The sequence below is a fragment of the Balaenoptera acutorostrata genome, chromosome 1 (genome assembly GCF_949987535.1).
Source record: "Balaenoptera acutorostrata chromosome 1, mBalAcu1.1, whole genome shotgun sequence".
NCBI lineage: Eukaryota > Metazoa > Chordata > Mammalia > Artiodactyla > Balaenopteridae > Balaenoptera > Balaenoptera acutorostrata.
In genome coordinates, this window is record NC_080064.1 from 43,038,298 (window position 1) to 43,063,029 (window position 24,732).

The 24,732-nt window shown below is 34.7% G+C and overlaps 1 protein-coding gene across 1 annotated transcript in view; it reads left to right on the top strand.

Moving 5' to 3' along the window:
- C1H1orf185 (chromosome 1 C1orf185 homolog) overlaps positions 1-19,749 on the top strand; it is a 43,566-nt gene extending 23,817 nt beyond the window's left edge. The window contains exons 3-5 of the mRNA XM_007164481.2: positions 2,142-2,277; positions 16,511-16,547; positions 17,761-19,749. Coding sequence (XP_007164543.1) covers positions 2,142-2,277; positions 16,511-16,547; positions 17,761-18,155 — 568 coding nt within the window. The 3' untranslated portion in view covers positions 18,156-19,749. The remainder of the gene's footprint in view (positions 1-2,141; positions 2,278-16,510; positions 16,548-17,760) is intronic.
- The last annotated feature ends 4,983 nt before the right edge of the window (positions 19,750-24,732 follow it).

The following is a 24,732-nucleotide window of genomic DNA, read 5'->3' on the forward strand; positions in this document are numbered from 1 at the left end:
AAGGGATATATGTATACATATAGCTGATTCACTTCATTGTACAGCAGAAACTAACACAACATTGTAAGGCAGTTATACTCCAATTAAAAAAAAAGTCATACAACTGGATGAGACTAACCAGGGAGTGATTGTTTAAAGAGAACAACATAGGACTGGTCTTCAGCTCGCCAATATTAGGCATATAGAAAAAGGGTAGGAAGAATCAACAACATCTGAGAAGGAAAAGCAGAAAGATGTGTGGAGTCAAGGAAGTCAAAATTAGAAAATGTTACAAGAAGGAGGCAATGACCAGTTATGTTAAAGGTTGAGAAAGATGAGGATAGAGAAATAAGTTTTGGAATAGCAACATGGAAGTTATTGGTAGCCTTGAACAGTGTTGGTGGAGTGATGTGTTCAGAAGCTTACTTTTGTGTAAAATACAAGAGAAAATTCAGACAAGTACATACATCCTTTTAAGAAGCTTTTTTTTTTTTTTGATGTTGGGGAGTTGCTGAAAGGGGCAGAAACTGGAAGAAAATGTGAGGTCAAGGAAGGATTGTTTTGTTTTGGTTTTTTTCCTTGAAAGACGGTAGACATGCTTGATATCTCCCTCTCTCTTTCCCACCCCTACTAAATTCGAACCATCACCAAGTTGTATTTATTTTACTTCATTAATTGCTCAAATCTATCCATTTCTCTCCATTATCATTGCCACTACCTTATCCAACTTATCATTATCCCCCACATAGTCCTACAGAGTTATAACTGACCCTTTACCTATACTCCTCATTTAATCTTCTTTGCACTTCAGCCAGATATTTTCCAAATGCAGATCTGACCAAGTCACCCCACCCTTCCACCCCATTCCCACTACATTATAAAGGACTTGCTATTGCTTTTAGGATGAAGACAAAGCCACATGACTTTTAAGGCCCTACGTGGTCTGCCCATGCATACTCTCCAATTTCATCTTCACCTTCCCTCTTGCTTTCTGTGCTTCTGCTACACTGTCCTAATCTGGCCACTAAGTCTTTGCACTTGATATTCTCTCTGACTAGAATATTCTTACTCCTACAACTCCCCTCCTCCACTACACTCTATCTAATAACTACTCCCATTTCTTCAGATACCTAATTCAATCATCTCATCCTCAGAAAAGCCTTCCCTGACCTCTCTAAACAAGTTAATTCCCTTTCTTATATACTCACAGAGTACCAGGTAGCTTTCCTTGATAACACTTTCCACAGTTGTAATTTTTCATTTTCTTGTGATTGTTTTATTAATACCTGTCTTCCTTGCTAGTGTTTAAGCTCCATGAGAGCAATGACAGTTCCATGAGTATAGTGGCTGTGCTTTTTTCCCCCTGCCATTGTGTATACAACATCCAGCATAATGCATGGCGCATAGTAAGTACTCGGTAAATATTTGTTAAGTCAAGTGAATTCAATAAATGAATGAATTTTAATTGTTAATACCGCAATAAGTAACATAATAAGATCTCTTGAATTAATTTGGAAAATTTCTAGTACCTCGGAAAGAAGAAAAGGCAATCAGCATTATTTTTTAAATTGTTAAGTTTAGAATTACTATTAGAAACTACATTCCTTTATACTTAATTATACTTAATTGTCTTTGATCAGCTTTGATCAGTTTACTTGCTGCTTCATTATTTCTAACCCTCTCTCAAAATTACTTGTGGCTGCATGCATAAAGATCACAGGTACTCTTCCCTTGTAAGTCATTAGTTTCAATTCAGTTTCCTTCTACTTACTTTTGCCAGAGACATTATTAAATATAAAATTGGCCACTGAGTTCCATTTAATTTCCTTTGCCATTAAAGGCAAATCTATGAAAAGACTAATTGACATTAAAGTCGATTAATTATCTCACAACCAGAGAGAAGGTTATCAAAAACTGATGGCTAATCTTCAAACTGGAAATATTAACCCTGTGAAGAAGTAGCTTAATTTATGTTCTATGAACAAAATAGGTGTAATGAAATCAGTAACATATGAAAAGGGAATATATAAGTTGATTTGTGCTTTTAAAAATAAATATATAATATATTCTGATTTTAAAACATTTATGTAGAACTGTTGGAAACAGAATAATTTTGTTTTATAATTCATGTTTAATAATATTCTCTATAAAATATTTTTCAGAGAAATATTTCAAGATTCCAAATTTAAAACAATTGATGAGAGATGCAGACAAAGACCATCCAAGGCAAAGATTAAATCTCATTCTCAGTGTGTTTTTATTTCTCGAAATTTTCATACTGGAAATTTCCAATTACAGGTAGTGTGTAATATTTTATAGTAATGTTTTCAAATAATTTCTTTTGACACCATGTCATTAGCATTGTTGTCTTTAAATTATTTAAATTATCCACTATTTTTAAATTTGAGGGACAATAACAAGGAGCTAAATTTAAATTACCCAAACTAGTTAGAGTTTATATTACAGGAAACTGAAAGACTAAATGAAAATGTCTCCTTCTACAGTTGCTTCTCTGTATCTCTAGCCTGAGAACCTGTATTCTCCATTTCGGAATTGTTACAGGGATGAAGATAAATGGCATAAAAAAAAACAAAGCAAAAATTGCCAAGCCTATCAGAAGAAAGAGATTTGGAGATAAGAGGATACTCAGATAACCAAATAACCTAACCAAACCAACTAATTGAAATTAAATACAAAATACTAATTGAAATTAATAAGGGTTTATTAAGGCTTCATTACATTCTGAGCTCTGGGCCCTACCTATTGAGGATAGTAAGATACAAACCCTACCTTAAAAGTGCTAGTGTAGTACAAGTGGGAAAGGCAGACACATAATTAACTTTCTGTTATATGGCATCAAAAGAGTTGTATGGACAAAGTAAAACAAGGGAGACACCAGTAGAAATTTAAAACTATGATATATCTAAACAATGCATTATTAAATTTTATATGTTTTGGACTCCACGTCTAATATAGTCTTCCCTTTTTCTATTACATTTCTGAGACTCATCCAGGTTGGTGCATATACCCATCATTCATCCTTTTTTATTGTTATATCATATTCCATTGTATTAATATATCAAATTTTATGTTATGGACATTTGAGTTGTTTTCAGTTGGTTTTTTTAAAGGAAATTTCCATAGGGAACGTACCTAACAGTAGAATCACTGACTCATGGGGTTTGTGCATGTTTAATATTATTAGATAACTTCAAATTATTTTCCAAAGTAGTTCTGTCAATATACATTCCCCTCAGGCATGCATAATTGCTAGGATTGCTCCATATCAACAAATACTGATATTTCTAAGCTCCTAAATTTTTAACAATCTGATGGATGTGTAATACTATCTCACTGTAGTTTTTTCTTAATAAACTTAATTTTTTCAAGCAGTTTTAGGTTCACAACAAAATTAAGAAAAAAATTTAGAGTTCTCATATACTCCTTACCCCCATACAAGTGCAGCCTCCTCCACTATCAACATCGTGCACCAGAGTGGTACATTTGTTACAACTAATGAACCTACACTGACACATCATCACCTAAAGTCCATTGTTCACATTAGTATTCACTCTTGAATCCTACATTCTATGGGTTTTGACATATCTATATATATATAGAGAGAGAGAGAGACAGACAGACAGACAGACACACACACAGAAACAGAAACAAAGAGACAGAGAGACAGAGAGACAGAGATGTATGCACCATCATAGTATCAGACACAATAGTTTTACTACCCTAAAAATCTTCTTGTTCCATCCCTGTTCATCCTTACCTCCAACCAGTGATTGTTTAGCTGTTTCCATAGTTTTGCCTTTTCCAGAATGTCATATAGTTGGAATCATACAGTATGTAGCCTTTTTGGGCTTCTTTCTCTTATTAATATGCATTTAAAGTTCTCTCTGTCTTTTCAAGGCTTGATAGCACATTTCTTTTTGGCGCTGAATAATATTCCATTGTATGGATCTACTTCAATTTATTTATTCACTCACTTACTGAAGGACACCTTGGTTGCTTTCAAGTTTTGGCAATTATGAATAAAGCTGCTATAAACATTCATGTGCAGGTTTTTGTGTGGACATATATTTTCAACTCATTTGGGTAACTACCAAGAGCATGATTGCTGGATCAAATGGTAAGAGGTGTTTAGTTCTGTTGCCAAACTGCCTGCCAAAGTGGCTGTACCATTTTGCATCCCCAGCAACGAGTGAGGGTTCCTGTTGCTCCACATCCTCACCAGCACTTGGTGATGTCCGTGTTTTGGATTTTTGCCATTATAATAGGCATATAGTAGTTTTTTGTTGCTTTAATTTTCCCTTTCCCTAATAATATATGATGCTGATAATCTTTTCATATGTTTACTTGCCATCTGTATATCTTCTTAGGTGAGGTGTCTGTTCAGATCTTTGGCTCATTTTTTAATTGGGTTGTTTGTTTTCTTATTGTTGAGTTTTAAGAGTTCTTTGTATATTTTTAATAACAGTCTTTTATCATAGATGTCTTTTGCAAACACTTTTACCCAGCCTGTGGCTTGTCTTCTCATTCTCTTGATATCTCACTATAGTTTTAATTTATATTTTCCTGCTAAAAAATGAGGTGATTGTCTTTTCTAAGGTTCATTGGCCATTATGGTTTTCTCTTATTTAAAATGTGTGTTCAAATCTTTTACCTCTTTTTCTATTAGTCTTTTTATTATAAAACTTTAAAAGTTTTATATTAATATAAATGGATTATATTAATATGGATACCTAATCCTTTGTCAGTTATGTTCATTTTGATATCTTCATTTTATGGCTTTTATTTTCACTATTTTTTAAAATTGAAGTATAGTTGATTTACAATATTGTGTTAGTTTCAGGTGTACAGCAAAGTGATTCAGCTTTTACATATATAATGTATATATATAATACATGTATTATTTTCCAGATTCTTGTCCATTATAGGTTATTAGAAGATATTGAATATAGTTCCCTGTGCTATTCATTAAATCCTTGTTGTCTATCTATTTTATATATAGTGGTGTATATCAGTTAACCCCATACTCTTAATTTATCCCTCCCCCCCACACTTTTCCCCTTTGGTAGTCATAAGTTTGTTTTCTATGTCTGTGAATCTGTTTCTGTTTTTGTTTCACTATTTTATGGTGTGTTTTTTTTTTTAATTTTTATTTATTTATTTATTTATGGCAGTGTTGGGTCTTCGTTTTCTGTGCGAGGGCTTTCTCTAGTTGCGGCAAGTGGGGGCCACTCCTCATCGCAGTGCGCGGGCCTCTCACTATCGCGGCCTCTCGTTGCGGAGCACAGGCTCCAGACGCGCAGGCTCAGCAATTGTGGCTCACGGGCCTAGTTGCTCCGCGGCATGTGGGCTCTTCCCAGACCAGGGCTCGAACCCGTGTCCCCTGCATTGGTAGGCAGATTCTCAACCACCGCGCCACCAGGGAAGCCCTATGGTGTGTTTTGATGAACAAAACATTCCTTAATTTTTAAGGTAACCTAATTTCTCAGCCTTTTCCTTTAATATTTATTTCCTTCCCTACTCCAAAGTCATAAAGATACTCTTCTATGTTGCCATCTAAGAGTTTTATAGTTTTGACTACATAGATCTTTAATCAATCTAGAATTGATTTCTGTGTTTGGTGTAAATAGCAAGCCAATTTCACTTCTTTTCCATATGTTTGCCCAACTGCCTAGTAGCGTTTACTGAAATTCTTTTGGAATTTTGAGGGGAACTGCAGTGCAGTTTTAGATCAATTTGGGAAAAGCTGATTCTTTATAATATTAAGTTTTCTAATCCATGAACATGTTGTTTCTCTGTATTTATATATGTTATCTTTAATATCTTTCAATAAAGCTTTACAATTACCTTTATAAAAGCCTTGTACATCTTATACTAGCTTTTTTTAAATTTTATTTTTTATTGAAGTATAGTTGAATTACAATGTTGTGTTAATTTCTGCTGTACAGCAAAGTGACTCAGTTATACATATATATACATTCTTTTTCATATTCTTTTCCATTATGGTTTATCACAGGATATTGATTATAGTTCCCTCTGCTATACAGTAGGACCTTGCTGTTTATCCATTCTATATATACCAGTTTGCATCTGCTAGTTCCAAACTCCCAATCCAACCTCCTTCTACCCTATGCTAGCTTTTATTACAGGAAATTTTATATGTTTATGCTTTTATGATATGATTTTTAAGTAAAGTATTTTGGAATGGTTTTTGATTTACAGGAAAGTTGCAAAGGTAATACAGTATAGAGTTATCTTGTACTTCACCCATTTTTCCCTGATGTTAAAAATCATTTTACCATGATACATTTGTCAAAACTAAGAAAGCAACATCGTTACATCACTATTAACCAACCTTCAGACTTTATTTGGGTTCACCAGTTCTTACATGAATTTACCTTTGCTCTTTCAAGACCTAATCCAGGATACCGTATTGCATTTGTCTCTAATTTCTTCTGCTCTGTGACTGTATCTCAGTCTCCTTGTTTTACCTGAGCTTTACAGTTTTGAGGCGTACTGGCCATATATTTTGTAAAATATTCCTCAATTTGGATTTATCTGATGTTTTTCTCATTATTATACTGGGGTTATGGATTTGGGGGAAGAATAACACTGAAGTGAAATTGATATTATTTTTAAAATATTTTATTGATGTATAATTACCTACAATAGAATGCAAGACCTTAGATGTTCCACTCAGTAAATCCTGACAATGGTATATACATTTAAACAACACCAAAAACAAGATACAGAATATTTTTATCATCTGAAAAAGTTCCCTCATGTCCCCTTCCAGTCAATTCCTCTAACCATCCCGTGTAAGCACTTTCTGATTTATATCAACAAGGTTTAGTTTTAATCTGTTCCTAGATTTCATACAAATGGAATTGTATGATATATATCTTTTACATATGGCTTTCACTTAATACAAATTTTGGGGAGTCACACATGTTACTGTATGTGTTAAAACTTTGTTCTTTCTATTAATAAGTAGTATTCCATTGTATGAATATACAATAACATGTTTATATATTCTCTCATTGATGGACAGTAGTGTTGTTTCCAGTTTTTGACTAGTATGAATGACTGCTGTAAATATTTATGTACTTTTAGTAAACATATATTTTCATTTTTCTTGGAAAAATACCTGACCATGGAATTGGTGGGGCTTGGGTAGACATATGTGTATCCTTATAAGAAACTGCCAAACAAGTTTCCAAAGTGGTTATACCTTATTTCACTCCTGTCAACAATAAATGAGTGTTCCAGTTGCTTCACATCCTTGCCAACATTTGATGTTATTAGTATTTTTACATTTTAGCCATTTTAATGGGTGTGTAATGGCATTTCAGTATGCTTTTAATTTACATTTTTCTGATAACGAAAGACGTTGAGCACCGTTTCATGTGTTCATTGGCCAGTTGCATATTTTTTTGTGACCTGCCTTTTCAAGTTTTTGCTTATTTTTAAAAATTTTTTAGTGGGTTTGTTTTGTTTGTTTTTTAACGTAATGACTTGTAGGAGTTCTTAATACAATTTGGAATTAGTCTATTGTAAGATATATATGTTGTGAATGTTTTTTTCCATACCGTGACTTATCTGTTCATTTTTATAATGGTATCAGTTGGTAGGCAGAAATTTTTAATGTTGATAAAGACCAATCTATGATTTTTTTCTTTTAAAAGAAATTTGTATCCTGTCTAACAAATATTTATCTAAGTTTGCAAAAATATTCTATATTTTCTTTTGTCTTTGCTATATAGTGTTGAGTTCTATGTTTAGGTCTATAAGGTAGAAGTCAAGTTTCATCATTTTCTATGATGATATCCAGTTGTTCCAGAAAATTTTCATGAAAAGACATTCTTTCCCCATTGAACCAATTAGTCACTTTGAATGAAAATCAATCTATTGTATGTGTGTTGGTTTATTTGCTGAACTCTATATTTTTTTTTCAGTGAACTATTTGTCCTTAAACTATACTATACTGTCTTAATTATTGTAGCTTTATGTCATGGAATCAACTTTATTCTGCTTTGTTCAAGAATATTTTGGCTATTCTAGGTGCTTTGTTTTTCCATATAATTTAGAAAGCAGCTTGTTTAGTTTTTCAAAATGGCCTGCTTGAATTTTTATTGAACTGCCATTGAATCTATAAATCATTATAGGGAGAATGGATATCTTAATATTGATTCTTCTATGAGAATAATATTACTCTACTTTTTTTTTTCTAGTGTTTTGTTTTTTTTTTTTTTTTTTTGGCTGCGTTGGGTCTTTGTTGCTGCGCATGGGCTTTCTCTAGTTGTAGTGAGCGGGGACTACGCTTCATTGCAGTGCATGGGCTTCTCTTGTTGCAGAGCACGGGCTCTAGGCGTGTGAGCTTTAGTAGTTGCAGCATGTGGGCTCAGTAGTTGTGGCACGCGGGCCCTAGAGCATGCGGGCTTCAGTAGTTGTGGCACGTGGGCTCAGTAGTTGCAGCTCGCAGGCTGTAGAGCGCAGGCTCAGTAGTTGTGGCGCACAGGCTTAGTTGCTCCGCAGCATGTGGGATCTTCCCAGACAAGAGATCAAACCCGTGTCCCCTACATTGGCAGGCAGATTCTTAACCACTGTGCCACCAGTAAAGTCCCACTCTACTTTTATTGACTTCTTTAATTTAAATTTATTAATTTAATTTGTTGAGGTGTTCTTTTATTTTAGTTTGTGGTTTTCAGTATAGAAGTCCTTCACATTTGCTTTAGTTTTATTTATAGTTATTTTTATGCTATGATAAATAGTATTGATTTAAAAATTTTATTTCCCAACTGTTTGTTGTTAGTAAATATAAATACAATTGATTTATCTTATCTTATTCTGAATTACAGACCAAAAAGTTGCAGAAAAATTACAAAGATGTCCTGTATACCCATCACCCGCTTCCCCCAATGACATCTTATATAAGTATACTTTATGAAAAGTATACTTTATACTTTATTATAAGTATACATTATCAAAACCAGGAAATTTAGGCTACAGACCTAACTCAAAGATTACCAGTTTATGCATGTACTCACTTTTTGTTGTTTTTGTATATAATTCTATGACATTTTATCATATGTATAGGTTTGTATAACCACCACGACAATCAACATACAGAAGAATTGTTCCATCACCATAAAGGAACTCCCTCATACTACCCTTTATAGTCACTCCCCCCCCTCCCTTTCCCTAACCTCTGGCAACCACTGATCTGCTCTCCATCACTATAATTTCTTCATTTCTAGAATGTTATATAAATGGAATCATATAGCATATGGCCTTTTGAGCTTGGCTCTTTTTCACTTAGCATAATGCCCTTAAGATCCCTCCATATCATTGCATGTATCAATAGTTTTTTCCTTTTTTATTGCTGAGTAGTGTAACATTGTGTGGATATATCACAGTTTGTTTCACCATTTATCCGTTGAGGAATATTTGGGTTGTTTCCATTTAGGAGCTATTACAAAATAAGGATGCCATGATCGTTTGTGTATAGGCTTTTTGGAAAACATTACTTTTAGTTTCTCTAAAATAAATGCCCAGGAATGCAGTTCCTGGATCATGTGGTAAATATGTTTAATTTGTAAGGAAATTTCCAGATTGATTTCCAGATTGTACCATATTACATATCCACCAGTAACATACAAGAGAATCATGTTTTTGCATCCTCTTTATCATTTGGTACTTAGCAGCATTTTAAACTTTAGCCATTTAAATGTGTTTAGTCATTTTAATTTGCATTTCTTTAATGGGTAGTGATGTTGAACAGCTTTTCATATTTTTTATTTTTTTGCCATCCATACATCTTCTTTGGTGAAGAGTCTCTTCAAGTCTCTTGTGCATTTTCTAATTGGATTATCTTTCTATTTAATTTAGAGAGTATATTCTGGACACAAGTCTTTTTGTCAGATATGTGATTTACAAATATTTTCTCCCATTTGATGACTTGTTTTCATCCTCTCAAAATGAAAAACAGCATAAGTTTTAATTTTGGTAAAGTCCAATTTATCCATTTTACCTTTTTGTTTTGTTTTGTTTTTATTGAAGGATGGTTGATTTACAATGTTGTATTAATCTGCTGTACAGCAAAGTGATTCATTTATACATATATAAGCATTCTTCTTTTTTATATTCTTTTCCGTTACAGTTTACCATAGGATATTGAATATAGTTCTCTGTGCTGTACAGTAGGACCTCGTTGTTAATCCATTCTACATATGAAAGCTTACATCTGGTAACCTCAACCTCTCACTCCACCCCTCCCCCAACCCCCTCCCCCTTGGTAACCACTAGTCTGTTCTCTATGTCTGTGATTCTGTTTCTGTTTCATAGATAGGTTCATTTGTGTCATATTTTAGATTCCACATATAAGTGATATCATATGGTATTTGTCTTTCTCTTTCTGGCTACTTCACTTAGTATGATAAACTCTAGTTGCATCCATGTTGCTGCAAATGGCTTTATATTTTGTTCTTTTTTATGGCTGAGTAGTATTCCATTGTGTATATATGTACCATATTTTCTTTATCTATTCATCTGCCAATGGACATTTAGGTTGTTTCCATGTCTTGGCTATTGTGAATAGTACTGCTATGAACATAGGGGTGCATGTATTTTTTTGAATCATAGTTTTGCCCAGATACATGCCCAGGAGTGGGATTGCTGGATCATATGGTAATTCTATTTTTAGTTTTCTGAGGAACCTCCATACTGTTCTCCATAGTGGCTGCACTGACTTACATTCCCACCAACAGTGTAGGAAGGTTCCCTTTTCTCCATACCCTCTCCAGCATTTGTTATTTGTAGACTTTTAAATGATGGCCATTCTGACTGGTGAGAGGTGGTACCTCATTGTAATTGATTTGCATTTCTCTAATATTAGCACTGTTGAGCATCTTTCATGTGCCTATTAGCCATCTGTATTTCTTCTTTGGAGAAATGTCTGTTTAGGCCTTCTGCCCATTTTTCATTGGGTTGTTTGCTTCCTTGTTGCTGAGTTGTATATTTTTCCTTTTTGAATCATGCTTTAAGTGTCATGTCCAATAACTCTTAGTCTAACCCTAGGTCACAAGGATTTGTTTCTAAGTTCTCTTCTAAAAGTTTCTTAGTTTTAGGTTGCTTTGTTTTATATTTAACAGCTTTATTGAGATATAGTTCACATACCATACAATTTGCCTTTTTAAAGTGTCTAATTCAGTAGTTTTTAGATATTCACAGAGTTATAGAACCATCTTCACAATCAGTTTAGGACACCTTTATCACCTCAAAAAGAAACCCTGTACCTTTAGCAATCACTGCCCCTCCATTTTCCTCCAACCCTCCTAGGCCTAGACAGCCACTAATCTATACTTTCTGTACCTATAGGTTTGCCTATTCTGGAATTTCTTATAAATAGAAATATACAATATAAGGTCTCTTGTATCTGCCTTTTCATTTAGCATAATGTTTTCAAGGTCCATCTGTGTTATTGCATATATCAATATTTTATTCTTTTTCATGGCCAGATAATATTCCATTGTGTGTGGATATATCACATTTTGTTTATCCATTTATCAGTTGAAGGACATTTGAGTTGTTTCCACTTCTTGCCTATTATGAGTAATGTCACTATGTATATTCGTATACAAGTTTTTGTGTGTGTATATGTTTTCATTTCTCTTGCGTATATACCAAGAAATGGAAATGCTGTGTCATATGGTAACTCTATGTTTAATCTTTGAAGAATTGCCAGACTGTTTTCCAAAGTGCCTGCACCATTTTATATCCCCACAGGCAGTATATGAAGATTGTATTTTGTGACACCCTTGTTAACCCTTGTTTTTAACCTGTCTTTTTTATTATAGTTATCCTAGTGGGCACCAAGTGGTATCTTGTCATGGTTTTGATATGCATTTTCTTAAAGCCTAATGACGTTGAAAATACTTTCATGTACTTTTTGGATATTTGTATATCTTCTTTAGAGAAATATCTATTCAAAGCTTTGTCCATTTTTTTTATTTGGGCTATTTGTCTTTTTGTTGTTGAGTTTTAAGTATTCTTTATATATTCTAGTACATATCCTATATCAGATATATGATTTGTAAAAATTTTCTCCCATTTCGTGGGTTGTCTTTTCTTCTTAGGGTGTTGTTTGAAGAACCAATGTTTTTAATTTTCTTGAGTCCAGTTTACCTATTTTTTCTTTTGTTGCTTGTGTCTTTGGTGTCATATCTATAATCACTCCTTAATTGAGGTCATAAAGATTTATATCTCTGTTTTCTTCTAAGAATTTAATAGTTTTAGCTCTTATGTTTAAGTGTTTGATCCATTTTGAGTTAGTTTTTTGTGTATAGTATGAGGTATGGGTCCAACTTCACTTATTTGCATGTATAAACCTAGTTGTCCCAACACCGTTTGTTGAAAAGAGTATTCTTTTTCTATCAAATTGTCTTAGCACTCGTATCAAAAATCAACTGACTGTAAATATGAGCATTTATTTCTGGAATCTCGGTTCTATTCCATTGATCTATATATCTATCCTTATACCAATACCACACTGTCTTCATTGCTATAGCTTTGTAGTAAGTTTTGATATCAGTAAGTTCTCTAACTTTGTTCTTTTTCAAGATTGTTTTGGCTACTATCGTTTTACATTTTATATTTCTATCTCTGATCCATTTTTAGTTAATTTTTGTATAAAGTGTGAGGTTTAAATCAAAGTTCATTTTGGGGGGCTATTGATGTCATATTATTCCAGCACAATTTATTGAAAAGGCTATCCTCTTCCATTGAATTGTTTTTGCAACTTCTGTGAAAAATCTGTTGGGCATATATGTGTTAGTCTGTTTCTGCATTCTGTATCTGGTTTATTGACCTGTGTGTCTACCTCTACCAATATCACACTCTAGCTGTATAGTAAATTATAAAATTGAGCAGTACGATTTCTCCAATTTCATTCTTCTTTTTCAACATTGTTTTAGGTTTTCTTATTCTTTTGCATGTCCATATACATTTTAAGGTGAACTTTAGCTGGAAAAAAATCTTGTTGAGATCATGATGAAAATTACCTTTTTTTTTTCTTTTTTGGCTGCACCATGCAGCATACCCCACACCACACGGGGGTCTTAGTTTCCCGACCAGGGATCGAACCCATGCCCGCTGCAGTGGAAGCGTGGAGTCTTAACTGCTGGAATGCCAGGGAAGTCCCAAGAGTTACATTTAGTTTATACATTAGTTTGTAATGAATTGCCATCTTTACTACAGTTGACCTGTGTTCTATGACCTTTATAAGTAAATTTATTTATTACTTCTAGTAGTTTTTTTGAGGACCACAAAAGGTTTTCTTCATGTACAAGCATGGGATCTATGAAAAACATCAGTTTTATTTCTTTTCCAATGTTTATGCTTTTATTTTATTTTCTCATCTTATTGCATTGGATAGGACCTCCAGTATAATTATGAACAGAAGTATTGAGAACAGATATCCTTTTTATATTCTGATCTTAGAATACATTCAGCTTTTCATCATTAAATAGGAAATTAGCTATAGAATTTTTGTAGATGCATATAGTCAGATTGAGGAAATTCTCTTCTATTCCTAGTTTCCTGAGAGGTTTGTCTGTTTGTTTTGCCATGAAGGGTTGGTGATATTGCCAAATGCTTTTCCTGCATCTTTTAAAATTGTTCACATGGGTTTTCTCTTTTATTTTGTTAATGTGAATTACATTGAATTCAAATGTTAAATCAACCCTGTATTTCTGGAATAAACCCCACTGGATTTGATTTACTAATATATTTTAAATAATATAAAAAAAAATAATTTTTGCATCTATGTTAACGAAGGATATTATTTTATAATTTTCTTATCTTGTAATATCTGGTTAGATTTCAGTATCACAATTTTATTCTGGTCACAAAACAATAGGGAAATGGTTCCTGCTCCTCTACTTTCTGAAAAATTTTTGTGTAGAATTGGCTATATTGCTTTCTCAAACTTTTTTCTAGAATTCACCAAAGAAGTCATCAAGGTCTGGAATTTTCTTCAAGAGAAAATTTTTGACTATGAATTTAGCTCCTTTAACAGATGTGGAACATACAAAATATTTCTATTTTGTATGTTTTTGAAATTTTTTTCAGTAAATTTGTCCATTGTACCTAAGTTGTTTAGTTTATTGGCAGAAAGTTTTTAGTAGTTGCTTCTTATTATGCTTCTAAAATCTATAGAATCTTTAGTGATGGTACTCTTTTTATTCCTGATTATATTTCTCTTTTCCTAAATCAGTCTTGCCTGGAGATGTCTGCTTTATTATTCTTAGACTTTTGTTCTTTTATAATATAAACATTTAATATTTAAATTTTCCTCTAAGGCCTTCTTTTGTTGCATCCCACAAATTTTATGTTTTGTTTTCATAATTATTTAGTTCAAAATATTTTAAAATTTCCTTTCTTTGTCTTTCAATGATATTGACATTTTTGAAGAATACAAGCCAGTTATTTTATAGATCATAGACTGTTCCTCAGTGTGACTTTTCCTTGCAGTTTATCACATCTGAAGGCGTACAGTGTACATCTGCTCTTCACTGGTGATTTTAGTGGATCACATAATCAAGATGTTGTCTGTTCTTTCCTCACTGAATTATTTCTGTTTTTACCCTTACAGTTAATAAACAAGCTGTGTGGTGACACTTTGAAAACATGTAAATATCCTCCTCTTCATCAAACTCTACTTACTAGCTATATAAATTATTATTACTTGAGCTAATCTTTACAAAACTATAACAAGATGATGATTTTCTAATTCTGCCACTCCCATCCATATTTGTCATTTGGCGTTCTACTGTGAGAAAGAAGCCCTACCCTCTTCCTTATTTTATTTATTTATTATTAGTATAGACTCATGGATTTCTATTTTATTCAGCAGGTTATAATCCATTACTATCATTATTTTGATGCTCAAATATTCCTAAATTTAACCAGTGAGCCACTTGTTTAAGATTATTCCTCTGTCTTTTTTATACGTCACCATCATTTTTTGAGTCTTTACTTACTTCTGATACCATGGTATCATTTTGAAAGAATAATCATTGTATTAATATCCACATATCCTAACATATTTAAAGATTTCCTTACTTTTAGAATTTTAAATTATAGGTTTTAAAAATGCTAAACAGTGTTGTGGTGAACATTCTGGTAACTGAATATTTATACAAATCCAAAATTATTTACCTGGCATAATAAATTTCTAGAAATGGATTTGTTAAATTACCCTCCAGAAAAGTTATACCTATTTATATATAGCAATATATAAGAATGCCCATTTTGTCATTCCCTTAGTTTGGGTAGAATTTTAATCAGACTAGGACCTTACTCTGTGGTTCCCAGACCAACAATATCAGCATTACCTGGGAGCCTGTTAGAAATGCAAAATCTCAGACCCCACCCCAAACCTACTGAGTTAGAATATGCATTTTAACAAGCTCCCCCAGGTGATACATAGGCACATGAAAGTGTGAGAAGCAATGTTCTAATATAATTTGTACAGGAGTCACAAATTGAATTGGTCCTAAATCCAGGCAAGGTAAGTCAGGAGCTTATACTGGCATTTATATTAATAAAAGTTGAAAATGACCAAAAAGTAAAGTAAGTTGTAAAAAAAAAAGAACTTATGTGTTATCCTATATATATGTATATCCCATATATATGTATACCCTATATATATGTATATCCTAAGCAAGCCTTTTTCGGTGAACAAGACAATGAAAATCAGCATAGAATACCCACACTGTTCCCCTATAACACAAGAGACAGTGTTATCTCTCTGTCTTCACCCACCGCATACCAAACACCCTATGCACTAGCTCATTGTTTATCTAGTGGTCTAAGGAAAAACTGAATCAGAACTGCTTGAGGAGTGTTACACTGCATACTCCTAAACCCTACTGCCAGAGAATCTGTTTTAGTAGGGTCTGATATTATGTCCAAGAATCAGCATTTTAATCAACATACCAGGTGATTCTGATGCCCTGTTTGAGAACTACTACACCACCACACTTCCCAGAACACATCTGGAATGTATTGTTTGATCAAATGTTTTACTTGCTTCAAAAGAATAGTCGCATTTTTATAAAAGCCTTCTGCCAGAATTCACTGTCTTGTTGTTATTAGTTAATAGAATGAGCAAGTCTAGGAATTGTAATTACTTTTTTAGCCCTCTCTAGTTCTAACCAAGTGACTCTAAGTTAGTGAGAATGGAGAGAAATAATCCTGTTGAACTCTATTTCACCCTTCATTCCCTATCCTGGAGACTGCCTTCTTGAACCAATTCACATTCTTTTCAGATGATACCTCAACACTTTTTCTTTCCTGTCAATATAGTTTGGTAAAATAAATTCATATCGTGGAAAATATGATTCTTTCAAAAATTTATTATGATGTTAAAATATATTATTCTTATATAAATATATATCAAATTGTTTAAAAACTATTAATTTTTAAAACACAAATAACATTTTTTTTTATGTAGGAGGAGCAAAGAAAAAAGGAAACAGCACATATAAAAGGTACTTTCTCTCAACAATTTATTAGAATAAATTGTAATCAACTTCTAGCAATTCACATTTTAAAGAATCAAGAGGCTATCCTAAATATATCCTAAATATCTAAATATTTTTTAAAATCATAAAAATTCAAGGGAAACATTTATTAGTATATGAATGGGCATATATTTTTTAGAAAACAAAATTTATAATGTCTTGTCTTAAATTAAAATGTGAAATTTTAATTTTTGTCCCTTCTTTATATCCAAAGGTATCACAGTCAATGCCATATAGTAATGATGGAGAGTTAAAAGACATGAGTGCTTTGTAACCCTTTAGATATTGACTTAGTACCTCAAAACATTACCCTCCTACATAATTTTAGAAATGCTGAATATAAAATGTAATAAGGTATTTAAAACAGCTTTAACAATTAATGTTATATATTCATATCAAAAATTAATATGTAAAATATTATAAAAGATATTTTAGGATATTGTGTAAATGTGATCTTTTCTAAAACTTAACATTTTTTATTTACAACTGTGCAGCATAAATAATGTAGTGGGAGAAGCATGGGACTTAGAGTAACACAAATCTAGATTGAAGTCCATTTTGTATCTGATTTTGGTGACTTATTCCTTTAAGTCTCAGTCTCAGTCATATCTTTTGTGAAGTAGGGCTAATAACTACCTTGAAGAATAACTGAGAGGGTAAATGAGATCTGGAAGTATATCGAACTGCTTTGTAAATTGTAAGGCACTATATGAATGTTAGTTGTTACTTTTATTGGTATAAGGCCAACTCATAGGCCCTTCCCACTGTGGATCAAACAGTTTGTAATCTACCTGCTTAAGGAGGCATTTTAAAATTTATTTTTTAAATAAGACAATATTTAGCTATAAATAGTTAAGAAACTGTCTGCCATCTCTGATTTTAAGGGACATTCCAGAACTGAGCTTTCTAGCCTGTTTAGAATCTTCTCCTGTTAAAACAGGTTGATTTTATTTAGAATAGATTTTTGTACTCTTGATTATCTTGAAAATATTGCTGATTCCCCATTACATATTTAACATTGTATGGATGATGATAGCAACTTAACATTTTCACTGTTGCATCATCCTGTTCATTAAAACCCTAAGAAGAGTTTGAATTTTAGAAAGTAACATTATCCTTATAATTAAGGTTTGGCTCATAAATATGTAATATTCATAGTAAATCTAATTTTTTTTTACAGCAATTAAAGATTATTCTAAAGATGAATTCTGCCTTGCAACAAAAAAAGTCATCTGTGACCCCTCAGAGACTAGCTCGGCAACAAATCCCAGCAGTGTTACCTTAAGCTTATCAACGTTACCATCTGATTCTTATTACAGCCAAAGTATAGAAGTAGCTGATGACTGGTTTTCTGATGATTCCCTAGTGAAAAAGAGCCCTCCAATGCCTTTTCTTGGGGAGCCTGTAATGGAGAAAGTATTTTCATACTTGTCAACCATTCCATTAGAAGAATGTACTGGAAATGTACTAAATATGACACTTTATGATGATCAAAAAGATGACAACATTAAGGGAATATTTACACGAAGAAATACAGAGGTTGAAATACAAAACCTTCAACATAATATTGAATGACTTTTTTCTTTTGAAACTTTGTGTACGCTGAAATCATGTAAAGTTAAAACTGAATTACCAGCTTCTGAGTCTCTTAACATGTCCATGCTAATATTGCTTTTCTTGATCTTTACCATAGAGTGGTCCTACTTATCTTGCCAATTATTTCTAGAAACAAAATTACAGGAAGAACTAGCGCAATATCATAAACATTAAGTTTAACTCCTTGTATCTCATCAAAGGACATAATAAATAATAGGAATGTATTTCAACACATAGGAGAAATACTTTAAGAAATCTTCAGCACAAATACATTTTTAATAAAACATTTGCAGCATTTCTTTATACTTTGACATTTTCAGTTTTATTTCAATGTGGGTAAGGCTGGGCAGAATACTTCCATCAGCTATTCTGAATTTTAAATACATAAATCACCTACTATTTAAATCTTATTATGCCATGACTTTCATAAGCAATATAACTTTGCTCCTCTAGGGGAGCCTGGAACACTGTGAAGAATACAGAAAATAATTTTCTTTGCCCTTTCCCACGTCTGTTTCTCAGAATAGCCCTCCAACCCTTACCCCACTATGATGAAGATGTGGGCAGCTATGTTCATAGACATGTGACTCAAGCTAGATGAACCAGAATTCCTCTCTAATTTGAGAGACCCTTGGTCAAATGTCTATTTATGGCGCTGAGGGATTTCTGACACCCACCCTGTAATTAATCTCTTTTAATCTCTTTCTCACAAATACTCTTCATGTAATTAGTCTCTGTTTTTCTTTCTCTTGGGAAAAACAATTAACAAAATATAATATTACCTTTTGTGCTTAAAATACTCATACCAGGACCTGTGCATATCTTCCCAAGAGATAAATCATGCCTATTACAATAAATGAAAAGAAACTTGTCTCAAATATGGTAGTAGCATTATCCAGGCCGATCACTTCCTTCCTAGGGGGAATATTAAAAAGTATTAGAACACCTCTCTCTGTTGAAGCACCTGGTCATTTCTACTGGTTATAGTTGTGAGAATATCTCATGGGTTGTGAGAACATCTCTCTATATCCATTCCTAAATCAAAATAAGCTATTTCAGCTCAAGGTTTGTAAGGAGTGGTAAAAAGTATTTTGAATTGGTCTCTGTCTCTTGGTGTTCTACCAACTTCTATCTTACTATCTCAGAGAAGAAAGTCATCTCTAAATCTGGTAAGATTCTAAAACTTCCCTAGGAATTTGGGGTTGAAGACAAGAGATTCTAGCCTTGGTCTGACTAATCTCTGGAATAGAGGAAACATAAATTAGGTAGCTATGAGTTGCCATGTCCCACCCTGTGGTTTAGAAAGAGAAAAAACAGGAAATCTGCAGTGAGAGAGCAGTGAAATATTTGCAAAGTGAAGAATAGAGATGAGAGATCAGGAGAATGTGATTCCTGGCTTTCTAACAGTGCTCCATTCCCTTGTTCCAGCCCTTCATGTTTCCCGCGCTTGGCTTAGTAAGGCAACCTTGTATCCTAATTATAAATTCCCCTTTTTGCTTAAGCTAACAAGATTTGATTTCTGTTACTAGCCACCATCCCTGAGCCCTGTTTTTAACTGTTTTTCTTAGCTTTGGTAAGGTACCCTTGTAATTTTTAAATAAATTATCTTTTTTGCATAAAGTAGAATTTTGTTTCTGTTACTATAAGCAAAGCATCCTAACCAAATTCTTGTCATTACAAATGAGAAATAAAGAGATCTATGCATTTAAAGTAATTGTTACACTGTAGTGATAGAATAAACTGAGTTTATTTCTTCAAAACCTAATACATTTACTTGTTTATTAAAATGTTACTTTGTATCATAAGTATATACATTGTTCTATTCGAAAAGCCTAATGAGCAGTTCATATGAAATTACACCAGTCTAAAATAATCTTATTTTCAAGAACTGTGAAGGATCTGAGATTTCACCATCCATACCAGCTGACAAGTTAACCTGCAACAGTTTCATCTCTCTTAGGTCAGCGACAAAGGACAGTCATAGCAATAGCAATAGCAATAGCCAAAGTATCATCATTTTTGCCTCATTTCCTGAGCCCCAGTTCCCACGGGGCAGTAGGAAGAGGCCCAAATAATACCTGCACAGTGGATTGCATAACGGGAAAGGAACACTGAGTGAGGGAAACAGATATTTTATAATGGGCAGTAAGCATACGTGCCCTTTGTACCATAGGAAGCCATAATATATTCCAAGACTCTTTGCTACATAAACATCCTTGAAAAGAGTTTGGCAGTCTGGGGCTTCCCTGGTGGTGCAGTGGTTGAGAGTCTGCCTGCCAATGCAGGGGACACGGGTTCGAGCCCTGGTCTGGGAAGATCCCGCATGCCGCGGAGCAACTAGGCCCATGAGCCACAGTTACTGAGCCTGCGCGTCTGGAGCCTGTGCTCCGCAACAAGAGAAGCCGCGGTGGTGAGTGGCCCGCGCACCGCGATGAAGAGTGGCCCCCGCTTGCCACAACTAGAGAAAGCCCTCACACAGAAACGAGGACCCAACACAGCCGTAAATAAATAAATAAAATAAATTTAAAAAAAAAAAAGAGTTTGGCAGTCTGTGTCTCTGCTCACAGGCATGAAGAAATACAAGAGATCCATAATTAACATTGCCATAGGGTGTTGGTTACAGTTTTTTTTTTTTTTAATCACAAATACCTGGAAACCAATGCAAATTAGCTTAGGAAAAATTTTTTATTTTGTAAATAGAATCAAATAGTGGTTAAGCAACTAAATACAGGAAACACAAGGTTGTAACTGGGCCTCAGGAACAGACAGAACAGGCTCAAAGTCCATCAGGAAGTTCTCTATTCATACCAGTCAAGTTTTGATGGGGGAAAATGAACCACTATCATGTATGAGAAAAGGGATTTATTACAGGAATTATATCTTACATGTTGTAGGAGAAGCTGGGGAAGTGAAGTAAGTTTAGGAGAGAAGCCGGAGCATCAGAGAAGTCACCAGTCAGATAATCTGAGAAGCCACCTTGTCCAACTGCCACAGGGAGACTGTAGAGTCGGGGGAGCGGGGTGGGGGAAAGGCTTGTGAGAATATCTACAGGAAGATATGCCTCCGAGTAGCTACTGCCTTGACAGTATTTTGCCAACTCTCTGGTGGTGACCCTGGGACCATCGTTTGTCAATAGGGTCAGCAGTTAGGAGGAAAAGCTGGACATTGGGAAGAAGGGCTGGAAACACGACAGAGGAGAGTGAGGGCAATTTGGAACCCACTGTCCTCTCTGCTGTTGCCACATCTACGCATGATGACCTTCACAGAGAAATGGCTTCTGCTTAAATTCTGCCTTCCAAATGTTGCACAGATTCCTCTTTTGACCAACTCTAACCCGGAATCATACAGGGAAAATGATACTGGGCAACATAATTCTAGCTTAATGAGTTAGCAGAGTACAAACCACCTCAGTCCACTCATCAGTTTGGCATTCATTTACACTTTAACAACATTTAAAACTTCTGTATAACAAAATAGCAATCATGTTCTTATGTTCCATGATGCAAGATCCCTTCTATAATAAACAATACACCAACACTCTCCCCAGTGGAGGATACAAAGTCCCCTATGTCACTTTATCCATCTTTGAGTGATGTTTCTCTTCTAGTGAGACAGATCTCCATGGGTATTCTGTAACCTAAATAATGAAATATAAGGTTAGCCACTATTCACATGTGCTAGTAGGGGAATGAGATAGGGGAAGAAAAGAAAAAGAACTGGTATATATTCATTTCAAAATAGGAGTGAAATGCCTGTAACTACTACCATCATTTTTGTAACTTGTCACATGGTCACAGCTGAGACAGAAAGTAAAGTATTCACTACTAGATTACCAGGAGTAATAGAAGAGTCACTCTCATTTTCACCCTTTCTCTCTTGGACCTGAGAATCCTAGCCAAGAGACAAACAGCACCATATCTTGGTACCTGAACATATACCACATCCTGGAGGATATTACCTGTCTGGGCCATGAAAAGTATTGCCACTAAAACTGGGTCTTCAAAAAGTGCTCCCCACCAACCTCCACACCATTCTATCAGGTTCTTGCTTTGGGTAATGGGGAAAATGGTAAGAAGAGTTAATTCCATGAGCATGACCCTACTGACATACATCATTGGATGTTAAGTAAAATTATTTTCTGGTCAGAAACAATCCTTTCAGATATCATGATGGTGAATGAGGTACCCTGAAGTCCAGGGATGGTGGTAATGGGAGAAACACGGTGGTCTAGAAAGGCAAATCCATATCCAAAGTGAGTGTATATTCCAGTGAGAACACAGGTGATGTCTTTCTCTTGGTAGAAGTGGTCTGATGTAATCAACCTGTTACCAAGTCGCTGACTCATACTCTCCCCGGGGAATGGGAAATCAGTGTTAGTCTCTGCTGTTGGCAGATGGGGCTCTCAGAAGTGGCTGTATTCATGTCAGCCTTAGTGAGTGGAAGTCCATGTTCCTAAGCCCATGAGTAACTTTCATCCCTTCCAACATGGCAATTTTATTCACGAGTCCATTGGGCAAGGACAAGGGTAGCTGTTGGAAGAGCTGACTAACATCCATGGAACAGATCATCTGGTCCACTTGCTTATTAACGTCTTTTTCTGATATTGCCCTTTGGGGACCATTTACAAGGGACTCAAATTTATCTTCACATTCTGTGCCCATTCAGAGAAATTTACCTACATATATCTTCCTTAGACTCCTTGTACTCCTTACAAGTCTGCAACCATCCAGCCAAATCATTAGCCACTGCCAATGAATCAGTGAAAATCTATACAGTCTGAACATTTGTTCTTCCAGGCTATACAGATAGGTCACTGCTCAGAGTTATGCCTACTGAGACTGTCTTTCACTACTGCCCATCAGAGCCATACATGAGCAGGGCTATGGTACCCAGCTGTGAATTTTTAGCTGATGCTGGCATATCATGCAGAACTATCTGTGAACCAGGGTCAAGGATTTTCTTCCTCAGTCAACTGGTGACAAGTCATAGATATATGTTGAAAGAGAGAAGACCATTCAGCAGCAGTAAGAGCCACAAGTATATTAACCATTTCCTCATACAATTTCTTTGTGCCTTCAGAATCTGCTCAATTTTATATGTTTTAATGCCATTTTTGATCTAGTGCAGATCTGTATGCCTAACTTTATGTATTAGTGAATCAGACAACATCCAGTTCATGGTGAGCAGCTCAACTCAAAGGTAACTTGGTGGCCATGGTCACATGTTAAGTCTCTACTAGTCTAATGGCAAGCTAGGTGGTGCTTCCAAAAGGAGAATAATTATCGGCAGGTGATAACATAGCTTTGTTTGGAATCCTATAAACTCTGATCAACCTATATTTGCCTGCTAAAGTCTTCATAGAGTATCCCTATCTGCCAGACACTTCAAATAACATGGATCTGCTGGGCCATATGGCCCAAGGGACAGAACAACTAACTTGGTAACCTGTACCTGCTGCAGAGCCTTCTATTCTTCTGGGCAATACTCAGAATTGGAACTCTTTCAAGTTATTCAGTGAGTCAAAGTAGCACACCCAAATGAGGTTTATGTTGCCTCCAATATCCATTGTGCCTCTTTCTTAGTGGTTGGAGGAGTCAGATGCAGCAACTAGTTTTTCATCTTGGAGCATCTGGACATGATCCAGACCACTGGATGCCTAGAATTTACTGAGGCAACAGGCCCTTGAATTTTGTGGAACTTATTTCCACCCTCTGACGTGCATATATCTTATCAAATTATCTAGGATAGTTACTAATTCTTACTCATTATGTCCAGTCAGCATGGTACCACAAATATCCTGTGGTGTCCATTCTTGTGTAATGAAGAAGATCAAGACCCATTTGGACTAGATTATGACAGGGGGTTAGAAAAATAATATATCCCTGGGATGGAACAGTGAAGGTGTAGTGCTGATCCTTCCAGATGAAACAAAACTGCATCGTGTGGTCATACTAACAGGACTAAAGGGGGAAAGAAGTATTTCCCAAAGGAATGCCAGATAGCAGATAGCAGGGAAAGTGTTGATTTTTTGCAGCAATGAACAACACCCAAACAGTAGCTGTAATTAGAGGGACTACATGAATAAGTCGTTTGGAACAATCCACTTTCATTTTCTAGGATCTATCTGTCTTCTGCACAGGCCAAATAGGCAAGCTGAAAGAAGATGTGGCAAGAATCACCATCCCTGCATCCTTCAAGCAACATTAATCTCTCCAATGTCTCTATGTGGTATTGCTTTTGGTTTATTATTTTGGTATGGGGAAACACTTCTAGTGCCTTCCACTTGGCTTTTGCTACCATAATAGCTCTCATTCCATGGGTTAGAGACCCTATATAGAGATTTTGTTAAGTATGTCTATTCCAATTATGCTTTCTGGAACTGGAGAGAGAACCATGGGTTTGGTTTGGAATTTACTGGAGCCATTGAGATGGACCCAAACCACAACTACATTCGTGACCTGAGCTCCATAAACCCCTATTTGACTACTGGACTACTGGGACGTTTTAGAACTTCAGCAATTAGTGTCAGTTCACCACAATTATCTAGTAATCCATT